Source organism: Manis javanica, chromosome 7 (genome assembly GCF_040802235.1).
Source record: "Manis javanica isolate MJ-LG chromosome 7, MJ_LKY, whole genome shotgun sequence".
Lineage (NCBI taxonomy): Eukaryota > Metazoa > Chordata > Mammalia > Pholidota > Manidae > Manis > Manis javanica.
The window spans coordinates 121199074-121216927 of NC_133162.1; the positions used below are offsets into that span (position 1 = coordinate 121199074).

At 40.4% G+C, this 17854-nt stretch overlaps 1 protein-coding gene across 14 annotated transcripts in view; it reads left to right on the top strand.

The window, feature by feature from the left end:
• FMNL2 (formin like 2) overlaps positions 1-17854 on the top strand; it is a 281458-nt gene that overhangs the window by 176766 nt on the left and 86838 nt on the right. For all 14 annotated transcript variants that reach the window (XM_073241458.1, XM_073241460.1, XM_073241465.1 and 11 more), the window contains exons 3-4: positions 7708-7788; positions 12639-12715. In XM_073241458.1, coding sequence (XP_073097559.1) covers positions 7708-7788; positions 12639-12715 — 158 coding nt within the window. The remainder of the gene's footprint in view (positions 1-7707; positions 7789-12638; positions 12716-17854) is intronic.

Consider the following 17854-nt stretch of genomic DNA (forward strand, 5'->3'; position numbering starts at 1 on the left):
TATCAGGTGTCCAGAGTAGGAAGTACAGCCGAAAGCAATGATTAGTAAGCTTTAGAGTATAGAAGACCTACTTGGGGAATTTAAGAAAATGCAGATTCTTGAATACATGATGAACTGGGTCAGGAAAATCTTTGCAATCTAACCAGCAACCTCAATTGCCTTAGATACGAGTCTTTAGTAGTAGGTATTTTAAGAAATGCCGGTCTAACAGAAGGGAAAGTCTTGGCTCTTGAGCAGAGAGAGCAAAGGATTTTAAGATTTTCTTAAAGTTTTTCAGTATGAATCTGACCTTCAATCAGTTCTACCTAGTTCTTAAATCCTTAATTACAGCAACTCTACTTATTAATAAACACAGCTAAGAGTTAGACATGGTTGCGGGTCAGTCATTGTTTAGGACCACATGAGATTATAAGCTTTATTTGTATGACCTCCTTCCTTACAAATTCAACAAATTGAATCAAAACACTTTTTAAATTGGTAAAAATGCTGGACTGTGAATAGGATTAAAGAAGCCCAATTAATATTACATATTAGAGAATGAATTATAGGATGTTTTGATTAGGAAAGACCTGTTGAACTAGAAGACACTTTTGCTAGTCTAAATAAAGGAAATCACTTGGAGAAGTCTCATCACAAGTTATTTTCGTCTGAGAGCTGTAATGGAACAGTTGGAAAGTTGTCCTGTCCTCTCAGACTAGGAAAATGATTTCATATTCAAAGCTGAAGAATGCTTCAAGGCTCTCCAAGAAACTATGGCTGTGGAATGAATCTGACATGCTGATTTTATAAGTCTAGTCTGGTGCAGAAATAGCCAACTTTTAAAGTTGGGAGCGGAGAAAGAAGAGTTGCTCAGTGTTAACTGTATGTTCTTCCACTGTTCAGAACTCATTATTCACTCTCTGTTGTCTGCCCTATTCACAGTAGCCTATTGTTTGGCATCTGCCATTGTCCTTCCCAAGTTAAATCCTTTATGCACTTACTTTTCATAAACTGTGGAACCCAGTGGATCCCCTTGAAATTAATAGTACATGCCCTGTGCTTGCCTACTTTGTTCTTCCATCTGGAAAACTGCTCTGTCTCCTGCCTCTCACACCTTCCCGGGATGTCTATATGCTGCCTGTCTTTCAAAACTCAATTCAAAAGCCACTTTCTTAAGGGCAGTTCCTTTGATCATCTCAGTTGGAAAGAGCCTTACCTTTCTTTGAACTGCCAGAGGATCACATATGGCTCTTATCATAGTCTACTTTGTATTACAGCAATGCCTTTTATATTTCAGAGATGAGATTTAATGTTTTGGAATTGAATTTGTTTCATTTTGTGCTTTTTACACGATGCCTTGCATAATGTGTTCTGGATGAATGAAAGAGTAAAATGACCAAAAACATATTTATTTGTTTATTTATTGGTATTGTTCATGTTAGTGCCTAGAAACAGAAGCTCTAACTGTGATAGTAAGATTTAAGGTGTTTTGCAACATGTTTTCACCCAATCATAACCACAGGGACCCTTCTAAATAGTAGCACAGCTGTCACCAGCTGCCTCTGGTAGTTGTTAGAAAAAGATTAGAATCCCATCTGAACTTGCTTCTTGGCCACCTATTATTTTAAATAGGTAGAGTCTTAATAACTTCTTCCTCATTTTCTCTAAATTGTCCTCTTCTTTGAGACACATATGTTCTGTGGGTGGGACTGTCTGGCAGCCTCTCTAAAGTTTCACAATTTGTTTTCCTTTCTGGGGAATGTAGAATATGCATTTCCTTGGGAACTTTGGTACTCTTAATTTCTTGGGGGAGTTTAGATCTTTTCGTGTAAATAATTTTTTATTTGTATAAATTGTTAGCCTTGCGAGGGCTGAGGTGTGGCTTACCTTAGTCCCTACTAGGAACCATGGTTCTGGTCTCGACAACCCCCAGCCCCCAACAATCTCCCAACATGTGTACTATTTCTTGGTCTCCACTATATGATATAAATCATTTCTATCTCTATTCAATATTAATGCAATATCTTATTTTTGTCTTTTCTTCTCCCTGTCTACTCATGTCAGCATTATCCATTTTAGAGGGCAAACCCCTTGAGGACATAGATTATTCCTGTCAACATAGCTCTGAAGAACATTTAGCACTAAACTACGTACTGCAAATCAGTACTTACTAATGATGGCAATGATGCTCGATGTAATGCTGACTTCTTTAGAGTCTACAGTTGCTTACTCAGCCTTGGGAAAGGAAGCCCAACTACTTTCAGTTTCTGGGAAGACAGATCATTTAGATGTAGTGAGCTTGTGTGCACAAAAGCAAAACTCTTTGAATTTTCACTATCTAAAAATTATTACAGGAGCAGAATAATAGAACATTAATAATGACATTATTATGGTGACATCTGATTCATCCCTGAGGGTGTTTAGTTTATGTAGCTCTGCTAACATTCCACTGAAGAAGAGCCCCATGACCTGTGACCATCCTAAACAGGGAGAGAAACCCAACAGTAAATGTGCCCCCCATGAGCCATTCATTCCCAGAGCCTTCCTTAATTTTCATATGATTCGCTGTAATTTCTTTCCTTAAATCTCAGAATGTTAAGGTGTAAGATAAACTTTATTGAAATTTCATTTGATTTTTGGAGCTGCTTATACATATAGAATTTATGGAGTGGAAATGCTTATAACATGCTCATTGTAAGCCTAGCTAACACCAAATTAACCTCAATTAAGTAATTTCTCATGGAATTACACACCTGGATAGAGAGGATGCAAAGATCCAGAAATGTTTTGCTGGATGAATGGAGTGTCCAATTTCAAACTTTTTGCAGAGAGACTTTCAGTGACAAACTTCATTGAATTTAGGTGTAGAAGTGGGGTGGGGTGGGGGGAGTGGAGGCTCCAAAGAACCAGGTCAGATGGTTAGAACCTAAGGCTGTCTGTGTCTAATAACAAAGGCCAAGTGGTAGCCTAGCTGATGAGTTCCATTTACTGTGACTTACCTAATTAACATACTACATCTCTGTTACAACCCCTTCATTTAGTTCCTTTAAGAATGGCTTGCGTTTCCAATTTGGCTTGCAGTAGCCTTCAACCTTGGTTGTTAAGTGGAGTCCAATAAATGCTTCATCTTCCCCGTATCTGCAGTGCAGGCCTGTATGTGGGCAGCCTTCCTGGTGGCCAGTGAGGGGAGGGGAGGTTAGATTAAGCCTTAATGAGTTGAGTTAATGAACAATGTATAATTATAAAAGGCACTGGGCTGTTTCAGAGCCGTAGCACATCCAACACAGGCGGATCAGTAAATGTCCTTTAGTTCTGACATTAGTTTGGCTGACTTATATCTAGCAGAGCACCTACTAGGTGTGGTACGCACAATCTTTTTGTGCATTTTTAAACCTTAAAAATTTACCCTTAATTTATGAGAGAAGTGACTTGTATAAGACACTTAGTTAAAAGAAGCTTAGTTCTTTGAACATTACTAGCGACTATATGCCAAGAATTCTTCTACATACTTGGGTCAAAGAAAAACAGAACTTGTTTCCACCCTTTTAAAAACTTTTATCAAAAACAAGATGAGCATGCTTATTACAGTGCAGTGAAAACAAAACAAAACAAAACAAAACAAAACAAAAAACAAGGACCAGAGAGTCAGAAAACCTGAGTGTGAATCATGGATCTGATGTGTATGTGTGTGTGTGTCTAATCTGTGGCAAGTCATTTAATCTCTGAGCCTCTGTTCCTCCATCTGTAAAATGAAATTAATATCTATTTGCCAGATAGGGAAGCATGTGTAAGGCTGGATGAATGGAGTGTCCAATTTCAAACTTTTGTGCAGAGAGACTTTCAGTGACAAACTTCATTAAATTTAGGTGTAGAAGTGGGGTGGGGTGGGGGAAATGGAGGCTCCAAAGAATATGGTAAATAGTAAATTTGTATTGAAAGATAAGTTAATAATCTTTGAGAAAATTGCTGTCTCAGATGAAAAGACAGTTTTGTTCCTGGGCTTGCATAAATGAAGTGGCTTTTAGCAGTGGGAAGAAATTTTCTGATCATTCCTGGAGAAATTGAATTCCTAGCACTCTAATTTATTAAAGTAAAATATTTGCAAAGGACACAGGAGGCTTAATGAGGATTCTGTGATTCTAAGGTTTCTTCTCCTCCCATTTCCTCCCCCACTCCTTGCAATGCAGTTTGTCCACCTCATGTCCTGAATGCTAAGAAATGGCTTTTGGTTCTTTGAATGCTTATGGGGAATGATTAAAAACCAGAGTATTTATTATTTCTCATCCAGCAATATTTCATGAATGAAGTTTGATCACACAAAGAAAGAAATGGCAGGAGGTCAGGGCAGTGGTGATGTATATGATTTGACATTTTGAACAGAATTGGTAATTTACAGTCTCTTCCAAATACCTTATCAACTCAGATTGACGAATCACCATGAACATAGAATCTTTTTTATCTCTAAGAATAATATTTCTATATTATATTAATACTGTAACTCATATTGAGGACTGAAGTTACATCAGTGATATTGAGCAGGTAGGAGACTAGTTATTGAAAATAGCATATGCTGTATAAAGTGGATACGGAAGAGAAGATGATGGAAAGCTGCCAGCCAAGATAGTTTTGGGTTTCAGTGCAAAATCTGAAATTGCAGTATTTAGAGAAAAAAATTAATTTAAATGAATGCCAACAATTCATCTGAAGTCCTTCAAAATAAATGTGTTTTGGCAAAGTACTGACATTCTCCAGTGTATTCCCCAAATGTTTCTATTGTCCAAATGGTCGTATTGGAGACAGACAGAAAGAGGTTTGTTGAGCCAGATGGTGGATTTATAACTAAACAGTAGCTTCTTCTGAGATTAGACAAATAACCCCAAGTTTTAGGAAAATGATTTGTATTCTGCAGCAGCTTTATTTGGATGTAGGCTGAATTTTTAGAGAAGCAGGTATAATGTAGACTAATTGTGTTTTAAATCATCAGTCGTTTTCATTTTCTGTTTCTTGGAAATACATTTTTAGTAAGTTACTCAAGTGAAAAATGTGACTGCAACAATAGCAAATGCTTAAGCACATTTGAAAAAGTATGAGTGTATTCAGTTTGGATCTTGTCCGTAATTTCAGGGGAATACTCTAAGGAAATATTTACAGGACCAGTAAATGTGTGTATTTGAGAAAGCCTTTTTGGGTCACCGCAGTTTTAAGGAGGACATGGAGAAAGCTTCATTTATTGAGTATCAAAAATGAGATTCACTAATGAAGTGAATGCCAATGTGTTGTATGTGCTACTCAATCAGATTTTGTAATTTTAAAGGAGTAAATGGGGCTCTTCTGGTGTGAAGACATTGTCTAAAAGCACAGACATTAGAAGTTTCTCAGTAACTGTCCATAGATACAAATTTTAGGTCCTCAAGCAAATACTACATTAGCCAGAGTTAAACCTAGTTGAGTTTCATGTGATAGACACCTTGTATTTTGAGTAGGTGGTGTTTGCTCTCGCAGAAGGGAGCACAGTGGAGCTGTCACTGGTCATAGGATTTTTAAAAATTTGGATAATTGGATTGTGTTATTAAAAAGCGGAAGTTTTATTTCCATCCTCATCTATCTCTTGCATCAGCTGTTGTCATGCAGAGGTTGGAAATAATAACTGGTTTCTAGATGGTATCAGCTCATTTTCTGGAGCTTTTTGTGATTATTTTAGCCCTCAGCTGGGCTACTGCTAAAACCCTGTGGTAGTTTGATCCTTTCTGATCTCTTAGCGAAGTGATGGTGATTAAAAAAAAAAAAAAAAGGAAAAGCAGTAGGGCCTTATAGACATGCTGAAGGCACTAGAGATATGAAATACTTGCAAATTGTTATTTAGAAATTGATCTCAGGGTAGAAAATTTGGAGGCATGATTAGAAACAATATGCTGATCTTTTTTGTAACAGCTTTGTTGAGATAGAGTCCATATACTATATATTCACCCTGATTGTTTTTAAATAAAGGGGAAATAGCAATTTGAGTCTCACTGCAGACACGTCCCTCTATATTAAAGCATTAAACAATAGTGACTAATGAGATGATCTTTTTGAAAAGTAAAATGGTCTTTAGCATTTCTAAATCTGTTGTCAAGCACAACTTGAGTGGACTGGACCAGGAAGAATGTTGTGTTTCTCTGTGTTGTAGAATACAAGTTTATATGGGATAAACAAATGCTTAAGCATGCCGGCCAATTGTCAGTGTTGTGAAATACTGAAACATTCCATTGTGGCGTAAGCAACAACCAGGTGGAAGAGAATTACTAGGAAAACAGCTTTCTGGTTGTAGGTAGAAGAGAACCTGATAAAAATTGTCCTGATTTCAGGGTGAATCTTTGTTTTTCCTTTTAGATTTATGTACACTTTATGTGTGTGAAATATAGCACATGTACAGAAAAGGTTGTAAAACTAAGGACAGCATGATAAGTAAGAGAGAGCCTACACCTGTGGAACTGTTGCTTGGGTGCAGAAATGAACGTTGCTGGCCTCTCAGGATCATGCTGCGTTTCCGTTCCCCCACCGCAGTCCTCCATCATTTTTATGCTAACTGTCTTTCCCTCTGTCTGCCCCTCACCCATTTGTTCTCTCTTTATGGTATGAGTGTATGTATAAATAAATAAAACCACCTATGTGTGTCCCTAACTGTTAAAGTTTTAACTTTGCCCATTTTGTAAGTCCACGTAAATGAAATCTTGTGTTCTTTTGACACACATCAGGTTTATAAGACCCAGGCATGTAGGAGCATGCAGTACTGTCTGTTGATTTGAATTGGAATATAGTATACCATTGTATGAACAAGTTACGAGTACTTTCCATCCTGTAGTTTGTGTGCATTTGGGTTTTACTCAGTTTTAACTAGTGCTTATTATGCTGCTTTGGATATTATGGCCTATTAAGCCTGACACTCATGGGCATGAATTTCTCAAAGTGTGATCCCTCCACCCACAGCATTTGCACAAAGACTTGTTTTTGAAATGCAGATTCCCAGGCCCTACCCCAGACTTCCATTCATATATCACTTTGGGATGTATAGTGTGTGTATCTGTGTATAATATACATTATAATTATATAACATATACATATATACACATTATATACGTATGTGCTTATTTCAATGACTTGCCTTTGCTCAAAATACTTTGGGTATCCTAATTTAGAACTGCTTTAGGAATCCATTATTGATCACACACACATGCATATGTCTACGAACAAATACGTACTGCGGTCTTGTTTTTGAAACGAATTAGCTTTATCCAGTTTGAGTCAAATTTTTGGTATTTTCAGAGAGAAGATGAAAAAGAAAAAGATTTGCCAACATTGAAGATATTTTAGAAAATTATGTAATAGACCAAAGATCTGCTAACAGAGGCCCCAGAAACAGGCTGGGCAGAGCGTTATTCCTGGAATGAGAGCTGCAGAGCCTGACAGAGAACGCAGTACAGACTCTATAGTGGGTTTGAATCCATTTGTGTCACTGACTGGCTGCGTCACTCAAGGGAACCACTTCATTTCTCTGTGCTTCAGTTTCCTCCTCCACAAAGAAAGGATAACAAGATTCAAAACCATTGGTACATGCTGATCAATGGCACGGCTCCATTCATACTGTGGATGTGTTTCAGCCTCGGATCAGCAGTGAATCTGTTTGAATCCGGCTGACATCATGCCTTCATAGCTTTCGTGCTTTTTACTTTATTGTGCTTTTTGCAGGAACGATTCCAGGTGAAGAACCCTCCCCATACATACATTCAAAAGCTCAAGGGCTATCTGGATCCAGCTGTAACCAGGAAGGTAAGATGGAATTGTTTCCTCTCTTTGTTGTCACTTCCTAGTTAGCTCATTGAATCCTCCTCCTGCAGTGGAGGAGACCTTCCTTCCTCTGCGTTGGAGCTTCTGCCAGAACCTCCAGAAAAGCACCCTTGGGAGGTGGATGACAGGAGAAGACAAGGGAAAAAGCCCCCCATTTTGTATGGTGATGTACTTAGAAGTACTTTCTGGGATGGGAGTCACGTACCTCTGGTGGTGGTTCAGTTGCCTCCATTTCCGATCACACAGGGCAGCAGGGAGGCCAGTCCAGAGATGTCCAGGCCCCTAGAAGAGGCAGGCCTCGCAGAGGGAATACTTTCATGCCTTGGTGGATTTCCAGAGACCTTGCAAAATCACTGGGGCTTTGTCATCCCAGCTGTGCGCTCGTATCCTGTGTTGATGCTTTTAACAACTTCCCCCAGCCCAACCCTGCCCCCCACACCCGGCCCCAAGAAGCTAAGGAGAATACAGCTGATTCCATCCTTAGCGGACTCTCTCCTCTTAACAAACAAGCCCTGTTCTGTGCAGCCACACGCAATTGGCTTAAACTGATGCCCTTGGTCAGACCTGTTGCCTGGCACGGCTCCGCGGCCTGGGTCAGTCCTGGGATGTCTCGGGCAGAGCTATCCTTGGTAACGCCGGTAAAGGGGCTCCCCGCCAGAGAGCACTTGCTTTTCGGTTGACCTTCTACAGCTCCTGCTCTCAAGGCTGCAGTGAAAATACCTTGAGCTGAATTCTCTCTGTTTCAGTATGTGACTCCTGAAAGAAGAAAGGCACATTTTTCCTGGTTAGCTACTGTTTCCAAGGCTCTTGGCTCTCATATAGCTATATATTTTTTAATAATCTCCTTCTGCTTCCACTCTAACTCCTCTCCCCCCATCAGAAAACAAACAAATGAACAAAGAAACAAAAGAGAACAGCTATTAATTCCTTTTGGAAGTTTCTTGGCCCCCCGTCCTGTGGTTAACACGTAGACAAGAGGAAATAAGATCTCCGAGTGATCGTGGACATGGGCGGGAGACCTTTGCTGCCGGCCAGATGCCGCAGCTGACTTGAATGTGGCACAGCCTCCTCTTCTAAAAACGTACCTGTCAAAGTGTCGTGATATTTCCTGGCTCACAAACATGGCGCACATGTGTTTCCTTTTTAATGTGATCTGTCAGCCCCCCTAAATGAGACAGCTGCCTATTAATTCTTGTTGGTTTCTTTCTTGTCCCCAAATTAGAAAGGGTAAGTGAAGGCACACCCATACACACACAGCTCAGAAGCAGCCAGGTGGTTTTCTGGGCTGCGTCTTTGCACAAGGGACAGCAAGGATCTGTATTAGAAATATTTTCAGAATTCCCTGACCTTGTAAACCTGCAGGCTGGCTGGCTCAGGCCCTGCATTAGGCATGCTAACCCCAAGCTGAGTATGGCCGGAATGTCCGTGTTTGTACACAAGACAGCGTGCCTCTCATACAGAGCACGTCCACCCCCAAACAGTTCTCTCAACTTTGGTCAAATTCTTGAAGGAGAATATATGCAAACTCCTGTAGAGTGCTTCTTAGGCTCCAGCTCCAAGCCCCGTAAGGAGGAGAGGCCTGGAGGGAAGTTCTGCATTTCCCTGGACACAGTCCCAGTTCTCCTTTGGAACAGTTATTCTTGGGTTAAAGCAAAGAATGTCAGACAAATGACAAGGATGCTGCTCAGAAACTGTTTTGCTTCCTTGAAAATAACTTAATAAAGAAGCCCAAGATGAAAGCTATCTTTTTGGGCTGCCCTTCATTCCTCAAGCCTCTGCCCCAGACAGTGTTTTCACGTGAATGGCCTTGTTGGGTTTGTGCCTGGCTTGCAAGATCAATCATTTAGCTCAGAAAAAAATTTGAAATGGATGTTGGCTCAACCACCCTGCTTTAGTAAGATTTCTGTCAGGAGCTGGTAGCAGAAAATGATCTGTTCCAATCAACATAATTGTCATGCTAAAGCTTGGAAAAAAGGAATACGGCATGGCTTGCAGTTAAAGTGAGTTTTAAGATTCTCAGCTATATTATGGTGGGGTAGGGGGTGGAAATAAGATTTCCAATGAGGGCTTTTAGCCACACAGTCTGGGCTGAGGAGTCTTCCCTTAACTGCATCTGGAGTCTTCAAATACTCATTCATTAATCTTTGGTTCCCACTGAATAGAAGATACTTAATATACTGTCTTCTAAAACAATGTTTCTTAAGCATATTCTATTTATATTTTTCCTCTACATAGTTTTAAATGAAACCCATAGGGCAGGGCAGGGTCTAAATTAGATATCTGTGAGACCAAAGTCTCCAAACCTGAACCTCATTTAATGCCAGGTGGTCCTTAGTCTGGGCTGTGGGGGGATGCATCCGTGTCTGGCTTGGAAAAAGGCTGCCAACCGCAAAGAGAGGGGTCTGGTCCTCTGCAGGCCCTGCGGTTATGAGATGAATCCTGTGTGGGGCTGTGGGGCTCAGCTGCCCCTGCAGACGCATCCGCGGGCCTGCCTCTGATGGAGAATGGTGGGGACTGATGATGGGTGGTACCCAGCTCCTTTTGCTGGTCCCCACAGGCAGGCAATTTCCCTTTGAAGTGTTTTACAGCATTCTGCACACATCGTAGAGGAGCAAGTGTTTGTGCTGGTTGTTTATGTGTTAGCGAGGTGGATGCCAAGGCTTCTCTGTAGTTGAGTCCCCCTGAAAATGGCCAAGTTCCTGAGAGCATATACTCCAGAAGTACAGCCAGTTTAGTTTTACCTCGGTTATCACGCAGTTGCAAAAGGTGGTGTCCACCCCGGTAAATGCCTGCTCAGTGTTATTTGCTGTTGCCATTCCTGTTATCTCACAGTGTTTTGATTGAGTCATTTTGTTTTGCTTCTTCATCCTTTAGCAGATGTTCTTGTATGCTCTGTTGTGTCCTTGGTGTCACACTGGGTGTAGCTGATGGTGTATGTAAGGGATGACCTTTCCCTGAGGAGGCATAAGGCAGAGTCAGGGGACCAGCGAAGGCTGCAGGAACGAGGCATACTTGCAAAATGCATAGCTAGCAGTGCTGAGTTTTTTTCTAAAGGCCACATGTGCAGATAGCCCAGGACCTGGAACTCTGACATGGGAATGGCCCCTCTGGAGCAGCCAGCACACCTGAAATGGTTTTCTCAGCTGTGTGGCCACAGGCCCTTCCTTATCAGCAGACAGCGTTGCCGGGAACTCTCCAGGAAGCACTGGGCCTGGGTGTCCCTCTACACTACAGATGACTCTGCCGTGTCTTAGGCCTTTCTTGAGAGGGGAGGGAGGCTCTCTTTTTCCATTGCGTTGGGGCGGAATTTCACACAGCCCTGTACCTGGATTCTAAGCACCTGAGAAAGCCTTTGGGATGCTTGAGAAGTGAGAGTCAGGAGGAAACTGCACTTGTTCGGGGCCCTGGTGAGAAGCAGTTGGGGGGAGAAGCCAAGGCCCCTCAGAAGGGAAGAGGGCAGCAGGAGCCTGCCACTGCTGACAGGCTTCTGACCTCCAGTGGGGCACCAGGGCCACGATGGCATGGGGTGGCTCTCCCCACCCCACGTCCTGGAATTCTCCCCCTCCTGTCTGTCCTCCGAGACCCTTGTTTGTGGGGCAGGGTGATCCTACTTGCACTGCAGCTGTAGCAGCAGAGAAGGATCCCTGATGTCCTGGGCCAGGATTCTCAAAGCCTTTTCCTGAAAACAGTAACGTGAGGGTGGGTCAGATCTGCAGCACAGACGGCATAGAGCCCATCTCGGAAGGCACTGCACACCAGTGTCCTTGCCCCAGAGCGGCCTGAGACTTTGGTTACTGTATATGAATATTTCTGTAGGAAATTGTACCAAAGAACTGATATACGATGTAGTTCAGTATATCTTGGAGATTATTTAGAGTCTAGAGGATAGAGAGTAAATACATCTACTACCAGAGGAGAATGCCTTGGAGAAGGAGAGACCTGAGGCCTTTGTGGATGGTTAGGGGGATTTTAATAGGCCAGGGCATGAGGGAGGTGCTCCGGGGAAGGGGCCTTCCAAGGGGAGGCTTGTGGGCAGAGAGCTCTGAATGTTCATGTTTTGGAAAGAATTCGGTCTTGCAGAAAAGAATTAACATAGCAGGTCTGAGGCTGCTACCTTAGAAGGGCCTGCTTACGAGACTGGCAGCTTGGGAACTTGGGTTTCGGGAGACGTCCCACCATTTCCTGATACAGACGACTCATGGTGCCTAGACTGTTGATGCTAACAGTATGGTTTATGTTGAATGCCTGGTTTCCTTCTAGGAGGCTGGACTTTTGGTATGTACTAGGCAGGGAGTTCCTTATTGACCAGCCCCCACGAGAAAACCTGGGCACTGAATCTCTAATGAGTTTCCCTGGTTAGGCAACAAATATTGTCATTTGCGGCTTCTCTGGGAGAAGATGCTTGGAAACTTGTATCTGTCTTTCTCCGGACTTTACCCCATGCTCCTTTTCCCTTTGCTGATTGTGTATCTTTTTGCTGTAATAAATGCTAGTCATAGGGACAACTGTATGCTGGGTCCTAATGAGTCATTGAAACTGGGGTGGTCTCAGGGACCCAGATGCTTAGACATATTGGTGAATATTGTTGTACTGTGGGTAGGGAAAAAAAATCAAAGACATTTAGCATGTGAAATCAGTAATTTTTCTCAGTCTTTTTGCAAAAGCTGATTTTCATGATGAGAAAAATCTGTGTGCTTTGCAAAAAAGAAATGTGAAAGAAACCCACTTTAGAAGCAGAGATATTTTAATTTTGTGTCAAAGTTATTACAAGTAAGATGCAGTTATAGCAGTTGCTAAAATATGTTTTGTGAGAATGTGTTCTTGAATTATAGAAATTCAGACGGCGTGTTCAAGAATCCACCCAAGTGCTAAGAGAACTGGAAATTTCTTTAAGAACCAACCATATTGGGTAAGTGTGCCCTTTTAACATTTTAGCCCTATGGATTTTAGGCAGTTTACAAAGTGACTGAATCATATCCAAAGAAAGAAGATTCCTTTAATGTTGATTATAAGATGAGAGACTGAGGTTTAGATGGGTGGAATGAATTGCTCATTGTACAAGAATCCGTAGAAGGAAGACAGGTAGTCCTTGATTTGGTATATTTATAACAATTGTAAAATTTACTTTGCTTGGATGCAGTGATAAGTCCTTTCTCTCCTGTGCCTGACAATTCCCTGGCCAATCAGGAACCCCTGACTTGTGGAGCAATGTGGAGCTACTCTACCAATAATGTAGAGTGAGATCCTGGAAGATCTCCAAGCCTTCTCTAGAATTCTCCAACCTGGTCACTTGAAGCTGCTTCATTCTCCTTTCCTCAGTTCCCTGACCAGAAGGAAACAGAGGCTGGAGTGATGTCACCTAATACACCTCCCTGCACTCAGAGACCTTGTTGAGTTTCTTCTGCCTGCACCCCCAAATTTGAGGGCCATGACATATAAATCCAGTCTGGGAAATAAAGTTTGGGAAATTGCTGCACTAAGCATTTTTGAAAGTTTTTCGTGCAGCGACATGGTTACTTTGCCTCAAGCAGTAAAACTTTATTACATTTTCCCTTACTTCTGGGGTGGTGTAATTGTATAGTATCTTAAAATAAGATGGTTTACCTCCAATGCAGGGCAATGCCAGGTATCTTATTTCACAGCCTATTTTGTACCTCCCTAAGGTAACTGTTTAATGCTCAGCAAGTTATTTAACCCCTCTGGGCTTTGATTCTTTGAGTTAATACAATGAAAACACTATAGACTTTGGATCTTTTCAGATTTTCCCCTATGGCATTCTTTGCAGGTCTTGGAAATAAAATTTTGCATGTGTATCATACTATAGTTGTATAGAGTATTCTGTAAAAATATGTCACATAAATAAGTTTACTTCTACTTCAGACTGTTTGGTATAAGCAATTCAAATGGTTAATTTCCACAGTTATTTCAGAAGAAGCTTTTTTAAATTGCAGAAACACAAGGTGAATTATAAGTGATGGATCTTGAAGAATTGTCATTTCCTAAAGGGTAACTTTGCACATTTGGCACTTTGAGAATGAAGTATTTGGAAAATGAACTGATTCTGACCCAAAGTTGATAGTCACCTTTGCCCCAGAAAGTAGGTTATAGAACAATGGATTATAGAATCATATTAGAACTCTAAGGGAAATTAAGGATTGCCTAGTCCCTTATTTTACAGATTAAAAGAATTAAGGACCAGAGAAGACTCTCACAAAGTCTACAGCTGTAGAGCCAGGTGCTTTGGTTCCAAAAGCTATGTTCTTTTTCTTATATAGCCTAATCTGGCAGCTTTTTCCCTGAAAGGAAATAAGATAATGAGGGCTCTGGGATCAAAGCACAAAGCTTGTCTTTGGGGGATGAAAATGGTGGTATTTTAATACAGTTGGACATCCAAGCTTAAGAAATTAAAAAACTTTCCAGTATTGTGGCTCAAGAATCAGATTCCATTTGGTAAGATCCAACCCTGTATTGTTGGCACTTCTTGACTGAAAATGGTAGAATGAGCTGTAGCCAGGATTTCTACAAATTGTCGAAAAGCATTTCTTTGGGCTGCTGAACTAATGTGAAATTGACCATCAAATAGCAAAGTAAGACAATCATTTCCAATACACAGTTGGTGGAATAGAAGACCCCTGATTGGGCTGAAGCCAGTGCAAATCTGTAAGCCATTGGAATGGTTTGGTGTTGGGATACTGTAGGTATGTTGTAAGATTCTTCTGTTTCTTTCATCTTTACCAGCTGAAGTTTTCCCTTGTCTGCCACCCATATGAGACACTCTGAAAGGTTTGGCTTGAGTAGCAGAAAAATTCATGGTAGCACACCATTGTTATGTACGACCAATTACTAACATAACCTTCACAAGGCATGGGACCACTCACCCGGATGTTGACCTCTCTTAACTGTCTTGAAAACCCAAACCTTAACTGGACACTTCAGTATGGAAACTAACTGGCTTGACTTCATTTGGGAAATCTGAAGAATTACTCAGTAATGGGAAATAATCAATTATTACAGTATGGAATGCAAAGTGCTATGATAAGATCCATAGATTTATTGCATTATTTGAGGTACAAAAATAGAAAGGTACTTGGGTGCCCATTTGTCTATTTTATTGAAAGATATTGGTTCAATTTTTTGTCAGGCCCCTTATTAGTTATTTGAACTTAGATAAGTTACATAAACTCTCTACTTACTTACCATGTGACCTAAGTTAACTTCTCATTTATAAAATGAAGCTAGTATTTACCCCATAGGAATGTTGTTAGAGATAATTGAATGTTGTTGAGATAAATTATAAAAGACCTAACACTGAGTCTAATACACAGGAATTAATATATTTTTATACCTGTTATTTGTTATGCTTATTGAAAATATATTTAATAATTCCATAATAATATGTAATATAGCCATAAGGAATTCCATACAGAGAATGTTACTTTTTCTATCCAGTGTGACCTCTGACACCTTGGGGATTGTGATTCCCATAAATTAAAAGGAAGAATTACGTTTCAAATGTACTTGTCTTGAAAAAATTATTCTTGGTGCACACTTACATTTTAAGGTTAAATTCTGGGGCTTTGCTGAAATCACATTCCAAGCTACAGCTTTGTCAAGCAAAGAGTTTGTTCTGAGTATTGATATAAGTCTAAAACTCTATAAATTGGGCAGGCTTCTGAGAAAGAAAATTAATTTTCTTTGAGCCAGATTGCAATAAGCATTGGACTAGAAATAATCTCATCACTTACTCTTAGGAACTATAGTAAAAGAGAAGAATTGGATTGAGAGTTATTCAAGCCCATGAAATGACTTAGAAATAGCCTTGAAAGGAGCCGTGTCCTGTTAGAACATGTTGACTGTGCAGTGTCAGGAGGCAAATATCATGATAATTTGGATGTGAGGGGGATATGATTGGAGTGGTGGTGGTGGTGGTGAGCTGGGTAGATTTATGGGCTTTAGTCCATGGCACTGAGGTGTAAGTTATCTCTCTTTGCAGGTCATATATTTTAGTAAAGATTCTCTATTGTCATGGAAAATTACTTTTTGTCCTGAGTGCAAGGTCATAGAAGTTCTGAAAGATGTTCCTTTCACTTTATCTCCTCTGAGAGAGGGAGTTGGGAGAATAGGCACGAGGTCACAGGAGGAATTTGCAATTTGGCAGGGGGAGGAGGAGGTTTGTAGACAGGGGAAGGAGTGGGGAACGAAGTGCTCAGGCAATGTCTTTCTTCCTGGACTTGAGGTTTCTCTGTGAAGCAGTGGTGACTGAGCCCCGCAGCAAGAGGGAAAAATAACTGAGGCTGGTTCTAACAGGTAGGCAACATGCTGGGAGTGTGTGTATCAAGCTGTTACTCTATGATTAATTCATACTTAGGTTCAGCTTTTTGGAAATCCTCAAGATCATAATCATTTTGTCATGAGCATTGTATTAAGCGCATTAAATGTTATTTGTTTCCTGTGGGAATCTTTTTATTATTGCGCTTTACCTCTGAATCCCCATTTTATAGATGGGGAAACAGAGCTATTAAGTATCTTGCTCAAGTCCATGCAACTTACAAGCACTGAGATGTGAGTCTACCCACATCTAAAGCCTGTTACCTAAATCTGTGGTTCTCAAATTTTTTAATTTCAGGACTCCTTTACTCTCTTAAATTATTTCGAACCCCGTAAGCTTTTGTTTATGTGGGTTTTATCTATCACTGTTTACCATAATGGAAATTTAAACTGACTTTAAATATGTTTAGTAAGAATTCATATTCATTTTAAAATGAAAATTTAATGCATAAGTATAAAATAATAAACATTGCACACAAATAATGTATTTCATGAAAAATAACTGTTTTCCAAAGCAAAAAGAAAAAGTAGTGACAAGAGTGGCATTGATACACAATGTTACAAATTTCTGTGATGCCTGGTTAAGAGAAGTCAGCTGGATTCTGATATCTTTGTTTACATTGTTTTTTGCAATATGTTCTTAATGTATTTGAAGAAAACCTGGCCTTACACATACATATGCACTTGGAAAAAAAGGAGTTTTTAAATAACCTTTTTCAGATAATTGGATATTCTTTGATATTACTCCAATCTTTAAGAAGTGGCAATTTCTCAAGGTAGTTGCAATGTGGAATCTGAAACTCTGTGAGCTTTTCACACTCTGTTATACTAAAATCCTCTGTGCTGTCTTGCACTTTGTACCATTCTTTTTACCCATGTGTCATTTTGGGTAACGTCATGAGTTAGTCATTTGGAAAATACTGTTTCACCAAGTTATTCTGATCTTTTAAAGATCGACACATTTTATTCCGCAATATAAAAAACAATCACAGTTGTTGATAGTCACTGGTGTCATCACAATATACATTCAGTATTGGGAAGCTGTCAAGCTCATGGTGGTGAATACACGTGTTCCAATATTCTGCTTTTTTGTTTGAAAGCTCAAATTTTATCACTGATAACAGAATACTGTCAGTTGTTTTCCTGGAAATGACAGGCTTCCTTCATTTACTTTTGAGAAAATATCTGACAGATGCCTCAGGCAGAAGAAAACATAGTTTGTCAATCACTTTACATTTCTTGTAAAAAAGTGACTAGTTCAGTTCATAACTTGAACAAGTGCACCACTGCTTTTCCCCAAGAAAGCCGCGGTGCGTGGGTAGAGAGCAGAGGTGCTCTCTGTGGCCTCCCATTTTGTCACCCAGAAAATGAAAAAGGTGTACACTCACAGAGCAAGCTTTACTGAAAGTAGTAATCTTCACCTTCAAGCTTCCTTAAGGACAGTTTGAAGTGATGCTGACTTCTTCTCCCTCCTGAGCACCCAGGGTGAAGCATAAGATAGGTGTATTCTTCGGTGGCAGCAGTTTGGGCCCCAATTTCTTTTGTACCATCAGTGAAGGTGTCGGCACACTCAAAAGCAACCACTGTCTTAATATTTTTATGAAAACAGTTCTAACTCCACAAACTCCTGAGAGGGTCTCAGGGTCCCCTGGTGGTGTGTGTGGATGGTACCCTGAGCACTGATGTGTGGCTCCGGCTTGCAGAATAGATTTGGTAGCGT